Source organism: Apteryx rowi, unplaced genomic scaffold (assembly GCF_003343035.1).
Source record: "Apteryx rowi isolate R43461 unplaced genomic scaffold, aptRow1 scaffold_665, whole genome shotgun sequence".
NCBI classification, from domain to species: domain Eukaryota; kingdom Metazoa; phylum Chordata; class Aves; order Apterygiformes; family Apterygidae; genus Apteryx; species Apteryx rowi.
Window position 1 is genome coordinate 300,805 of NW_020450944.1, and position 6,856 is coordinate 307,660.

The following is a 6,856-nucleotide window of genomic DNA, read 5'->3' on the forward strand; positions in this document are numbered from 1 at the left end:
AACATTCCCTTGAGCAGCACAGGGATCAGTCCACCCCAGTTTGAGTCTCTGCTTTTGGCCTTTTGAGATCTGCAGAGCAACACCTCCAAGCAGAGCTGCACTCAGAGGGCAATGCAGTCCAGAGCAGTGTGTTTGAACAAACGCTGGTCTGAGAGACTGGCATGGGGAAGGTCTGAGGAGGCCGGTTTTTCTGACTTGGCTCGGCTCTGATGCAGGCAAGGACAGCCAGCGGTGCTGGACCCATTCCTCCAATTTATAGCTCTGGGACAGACCTGCTTTCTGCAGAAGCTGGAAACACGCTGAGCCTGGCCATGCCCATTACTATGACCTTCAGAGTGAAGCAATCAACCTGAGGACACACTGGATGTTTCTGTGGGTACATGGCAGCAAAACAGCCCTGATCTCTGCACCACAACACCTCCAATCTCTCCCACTTCCTCACCAGTGCTCAGTGTGCCTCTCTGCTCCAGCCACAGCTGCACTCCAGTGAAGGAAGATGTCTGCAGCAAGCAGCCTGGCTTGAGGAGCAACCATGGCCATGGGGAAGGACGCTGTGGGGACGCTCCAAGACAAGGTGACCTGCTCCATCTGCCTGGAGATCCTGAGGGATGTGGTGACCATCAACTGTGGGCACAGCTTCTGCCATGAGTGCATCACCTACAGTGAGCAGGGTGGCAGCTTGGCCACCGGGSTCTGCTTCTGCCCACGGTGCTGCACAGGGCTCCTGCCAGCTGCCTTTAGGCCCAGTCAGTAGCTGGCCATCACTGTGGTGTGCACGGAGTGGCTGGCATGTGGGGGTCCCAGGGAGATGTTCTGCAGGAGGGCTGAGGAGCGCCTGCTCCTTGGAAGAGGCCATTTGCCTTGCATGTGACAAGTCCTGGGAGGACCAGGTAATGGGCAGTGCCTGGCTCACCAGGGGGTACACTGGGATCGAGCCACCTGAGCTGGCTTCCCTGTCCCTTGAGCCCTGGGTCAGGCCAGGGAGAGGCACTGGGATGGCTCTGCTCCATCCCAGATGCTGGCATGGGAGATCCTACAACTGCAAAGGGGTTTCAGTGCTCCAGAACCCTCAAGTGGCTCAGCACTTACCTGCATGTCCAGAGTCCTGGGGACACCCTGAGCCACTCTAACATCTCTTGCCATTGTGTGGGACCTGGTGGTTTTACAGTCCTGGGACCAAATACATGGGTCTGCTCTGTGCAGTCTGTGATCTTCTTGCCCTCCCCTTCCTGAGAGTGTCCAGGGCCTTACAGGCACAGAGTGGCCTGGCTCTGCTGACCTGCACATCCCTCCCTTGGAGCGTGGCCATTGCAGGTCTGTCAGGAGGGTCAGGGATGTGCATCCCTTCCTGAGCCCAGCCTAAGGGACAGACAGGCCCATGGAGCTGCTCTTCCACTGGGACTGCCACTGTTCACTGCAGGGCATATCCTGCACCCCACACGTCTTGGCTCTGGGGTCTGTGCAGCCCTTGCCATGCCTGGGGAGCACAGCCCTGGCTTCACAGGCACAAGGGGAGTCAGACCCTGCTCTGAAGATTTTCTGACCCAGCTGGGGCAGAAAAGGCCAAGTCTTTTGGGGCTGGGCAGTTGGGTACATGAGAGAGAGAAGACTCGGGAACCAGCTGTGCTGATGCATGGCCAGGCATAGGGTGGGGATGTGCCACCATTCACCTCTCACCAGGCCCAGTCCAGCCAGCCTGGTTGTGACAGAAAGCCATCGGGCTTAGTCACATCCCGGCAACAGATACTGAAGGGACAGATGGCACAGCTGGGTTGAGGGTGCTGCAAATGCAGACACAATCTACTGCCTTTGCTCTGGAGCCCTGGCAGAGGGATGGGGGCCACGGAGATTTGTCTTCTGTGGCCAAGCACCCGACACCCCACCTTCCAGAAATGCTGCATCCATGCCGAGAGTCCTCAGTGCTCCCCAGAACAGTATTTTAAGACGTCAAGGGAAATATTGGTGCCTGGAAGCTCTCGCCCCATTCCCAGACTATTCTTGGCCTCCTGAAGAGCCGACCCAGCACTCAGAAAGGACTGAATTCCCTAGGGCAGGGACCAGCCCCCCGAGAAGGAGACAGGAACTCAGTAAAGTGCTGATTAAGGAAAAAAAGTAGTTTCTGCTTGATCAAATAGTAACAATAAACCTGCTAACATTTTTCACAAGCTTTTTCAGAGTGCTCAGCACCCTCCCGGGGATATTCAGTAGCTGTGATGGAGGTCTGGTGCACCAATGCACTGAAACCCCCAAACAACCTTGCTGCCCAGTGGGCCCATTCTCACCAGCCATGGTGGTTACGTGGTGCAGGAGGTGGTGGAGGTGCGACAGGAGTTCATTGCAGTGGAGCTTGCCAAGTGCCAGTGAGTGCTGGAAGAGGAGGAGGTGCTCACAGGCAGGCGGGTGGTGCAGGTCCTGGGCACAGGACAACATGGAGCAGCTGCTGAAGCAGGTCACTGGCCTTGGTCACCTCATCACCAAGGTGATGCAGAAGTGACAGTTGCTGGCATCTCACTTGCTTCAGGTGAGCTGGGTCCAGGGCTGCAGGGGGCTGGGGAAAGCTGAAGGTCAAGGAAGGCACAGGCGACCTGCCCTCCAGCACCAGCTGCCAGCTTCCCCAAACTCTAACCTGTTTTCCATCCTAGGCTGCAGTATCTGTGTGTTTCCAAACGGGAACGGATGGGTGCAGTGGGTGCTCCCACAGGCTTAGTGTCAGGCTCCAGTGTCTGAAATGGCCTAGTGTCCAGGAGGATGACTGAACAGAGTCCTAGGAACAGTGTCTTCCCACTTAAAATACACCCATTTGGAGCTAGGTGCTGTGATCCTGCCTAGGATAGAGGGAAAGGGAAGGTGAGTACGAGGGAGGTGCCCTTTCCCTGCCCAAGTTGTGCTGCAAGAGTGTTGCTTCCACTTCCAAACCTCACCATTGACACAGAGATCTTGCTGGCTGCCTTCCAGCAGCCTCTTCCAAAACACTGGACCTGCGGGAGCACTCACTGCACTCTTCTATCCATTCCCATTGGGAAACACCCAGCTCCTGCAGCCATCACTCCAGAAACAAGGCAGGACGAAGTGGGGACAGGTCGGGGACAAGGTTTTGAAGCGTTGTGTCAGCGAGGTTTCTAACTCCATCCCTGCAGTGCTGAGCCCCACACACGGTCTCAGAAATGTGCATGCCTAGGGAGACTGTGGCAAAATGGAGAAGCAGTGCTGGTTCCCCTGAGATCTAGGCCCTAATCAGGCAGCCCAAACCTCCCTTGAGCTCCCTGTCACATTTTTGGGGCTCTTTGCCCTCGAGGGACAAAGGAGCCCTGAAAGGAAGGAGCTCATCGGTGGGGAAGGAAGGGTTAAATCAGAGTTGCATTTTTTCCATATGTTTCTAGGCCAGCAGATCACCCTCAGGCCATAGGTTTGCTGGCTGCTGTAAGTGCTGGCACTGGACTCTCTGGCTGACTGGATAGATGGATACGTCTAGGGGCTTTTCCCCTCCTCGACTGCAGACAGGATGCTGGCCCAGTCATCTGGCTTGGCTGGAGAAATCTTCACTCAAGTGGAAAAGTTGATTCTTGTCTATTTTTTCCCATCCGGGCTGTAAAGAGCACCCTGTCGAGGTGCCATATGGGCAGCACTGCGCACAGCAGTCCATGCACAGGATCATGCCTGTATCCTCCTGTAGCGAGAATACCTGCGGAAGATCTGGCAAGGAATCAGTGACTGGCAGAGTACATGGTGGCAGGCTCGGCATGTGAAACCACACACTGACTGAATTCCCATCAGGGCCAGGCATGCATATTCCGTTTCGTCAACAACGTCTACCTGCTTCCTGGACAGTAGTTTCTCAAGGTTAGCACAGCTGAGGTGAGGAAATAGTTCCAGTAGATTTAAGGGGCCCTTAGAATACAACGAGTCGAGTCCCATCTGGGCGTTCGACCCATGCGTCCGACCCATGCCTCCAGCAGCCTCCCATCGGCAACCCCTCCTCGCAGTTCCTGGGGCTCCCCGTGCGGTTTGTAGTGTAAGTAAGTCCTTTATTAAACCTATCCTATTTAACCCCTTATGAACCTTGAGTGTCTCTCTCCGCCAGTATCTGACCCTCTCTTGCCTGCCTTGTGGTCACACCTCCATAGTCCAAAAAAGTGCTGCATTCTCCCTAGGAGCACAAGCTTGAAGGTTCAGGCCCTGCCAGCAATTCCTGCAGAGCTCCAGGAGCCCTATGAGGTCCTGAGGGTGAGGGAAACTCTGGAGAAACTCTGGAGAAACTCTGGGAAACACTGCTAGTTGGTGGAGGTGGACAACAAGACATGATGTACCATGGGAGTGTGCAAAGAATCCATGAACAAGTGGGAAATATTCACACCCTCACCAGGAACCAACTTTGGGAGGGTGTGACTGAGAAAGGGCAGAAAATCTAGGAGGATCCAGACAGGAGGATGGCAGGAAGGGGCAAGGCTGAAGCTCTGTGTCAGGCAGCCCTGTCTGTAGAAAACATGGGACCAGGTGAAAACAAGAGGCTGGATACCTGGCTTCAGATCAAAATCACTTCAGATCAAAATCACAGGTAGAGTCAGGTCTGGACTAGACTATAGTGCAAGGTGTGAGAGCTAATGATGTTGTTACTGGACACAGGAGCACACGTGAGGATGAGGCATCCTCATGGAGCCTGCTGGGAGAGGATCCTGGCTGCTTGGACTTCTGGGTTCTGATCCTACATCCACCACTTGTCCCACCCTGGGAGTTGGGGCTCTTTGCTGCTGATGCAGTGTGGGCTGTGGGCAATTCCCTCCTTCTTTTTGTGGCTCGGCCTGATGGGAAGAGCGACACAGAACCAGCCCCAACTCACCATCATTCTGCAACACCCCTCATGGGCAAGTGCCCTGAAAGAGTTAACAAGGTTTGATAACAGCCAACAGTCAGTGACACTGTCCTTTTTCTGTCCCCAGTGACTGACTCTGGACCCTGGCACAGTGAACACCTACCTGCTTTTGTCCCCAGACCTGCAGACTGTGAGAACAGGTGAGAAGAAGCAGAATGTTCCCAGGAACCTGGAGTGCTGGGCTGGCAGCGGTTCATGACACTGCTAGTTGGTGGAGGCGGACAACAAGACATGATGTACCATGGGAGTGTGCAAGGAATCCATGAGCAAGCGGGGAATGTTCACACCCTCACCAGGAACCAAATTTGGGAGGGTGTGACTGAGAAACAAGAACAAATACGCAGCTTTTACCTCCCTGCTAGCAGAGCTGATGCTCCAGGCTAAGCCTAGGGTGATCAGCATCTTCCTAGATCATGAGGCCAGGGAAGCAACTTTCTACAACAGGAGCAATAGGTCCCACATCCACACCTTCAGGGATGTGCCCTTCTCAGAGGCCCTGAGACAGAACTTCTACCCCAGAGTCCTTGTGGGGTGACTGAACGATGCCCCTTTGTTTTTTTGCACGGTGTCCAGCAGCAATGAGTGAATCTCTTGTACGTAGAGCCAGTGGGCATGGACCAAGCCACAGCCGGGGAATGCGCTGCCGTGCCTGGGACAGGTCAAACATCTAATGGAACTCCAATAGGGTTTAGTGTRTTGTGGGGACAATCCAACTGCCTTCATCACCCGAGAGAAGGGGAAGTACAAAGCTAAAAGTACTCCTTGCTGGACCACGTGCCAGCCTTTAGCTGCAGGCCTGAGGGAGATGTCTAGCAACGGGCTCCCACTTCTRTGCTCAACCACAGCAGGCGTCCAGCACCCTCTCCAGGAGCTGCAGGACCCACTCCAACACCTGACTCTGCAACTCCTCCTCTTTCTAAGCATCTCAGAGACACATTAAGAGCAAGACCTTTAACAGACACAATGGCTTTAACACTGTCCTGGGGAGGCAGTACTGTCCATTCCCACTGATGCGAGCTACTCACCCCCGACAGGGCTTGTGACACAGCCTGGATTTGGGGAGAAGTTGACTTGTATGCAGTGCTGGGACTGATACAGCTTTTGTGTGGCTTCTTGCAGCCAGAAATGGCTGCTTTCTTTTTTCCTGTTTCCCCAACCCCCCTTCTCTGTGTTTCTGTAAATGCTGAACGATCTCAGTTAAACAGAGCAGAGCAAAGACAGTGCTTACATGTCTCAGGCTAGTGGTAAGCTAGTCCCAAAATGAAGGTAGCCAAAAGGAGATCCCTGACAGTGAGAGCTCATCCTGACTCAGTCATGTGCAGGGTGCATGAGTCAGCTGATGAGGTGATGGGCTCAACAAGCAGACTCAGCACAGGGTGACACAAAGGTGAAGGAGCAAACATTTCTCGGGGATGGCAGATCAGTGGGGTCACCGGCTCAGGGTGGAGAGCAGGAAATGACGGAGGGGTGAGAAGGAAGCCAAACCTCATCCTCACTATACCGAACACGTAGTCTGTGCCACCTAACTCACCCTAAGGGATAAAGGCTGTTGCAATACTGCTGTGCTGGCCGGACAAATTACAGATGGTTGCTACCTGCTCTGTTGATGAACGTTAGTAATTGCCTCCACTTTCCTTGGGTGGTGTCTGGAGGCCAGTTATCACCTGCAGATCAGAGACCTCCTTTTGGGGCAGAGATGGACAGGGAGTCATCTGCCCTCATCCCACCACCCTGTAGAACATGGGGAGATCCTGTCCTGGACCAGCTGATTCTGGTGACGAAGATGCAGGGATCAGAGGAGGATGTGCTGCAATAAAATGACTTTACACTGTAGAGCAGTAAATTGCTGGTCCTCATCCCTCATCTCTCATGTAGGAACAAAGTCACCAGTGCTGTTGGGCATCTCCAGAACAACTCAAAAAGGAAGGGATTTTGGGAGGTGCTGCACAGCCGCCTATGGAGATCACTGTCTCAAGAGGCCGCAGA

The 6,856-nt window shown here is 54.2% G+C and overlaps 1 protein-coding gene across 1 annotated transcript; it reads left to right on the top strand.

Moving 5' to 3' along the window:
• The first annotated feature begins 532 nt into the window (after positions 1 to 532).
• LOC112975372 (putative tripartite motif-containing protein 75) lies at positions 533 to 5,405 on the top strand. The gene is made up of 2 exons (XM_026085341.1): positions 533 to 662; positions 5,233 to 5,405. Exons 1-2 carry the CDS (start codon positions 533 to 535, stop codon positions 5,403 to 5,405), a joined length of 303 nt encoding a protein of 100 aa, XP_025941126.1.
• Positions 5,406 to 6,856: the final 1,451 nt, after the last annotated feature.

Excerpts from the sequence above, each read along its gene's own strand:
- LOC112975372 (XM_026085341.1), top strand. The coding sequence starts at position 533 with ATGGCCATGGGGAAGGACGCTGTGGGGACGCTCCAAGACAAGGTGACC. Across the intron at positions 663-5,232 it reads CCATGAGTGCATCACCTACA|CAGAGCTGATGCTCCAGGCT; the intron begins GTGAGCAGGGTG and ends CCTCCCTGCTAG.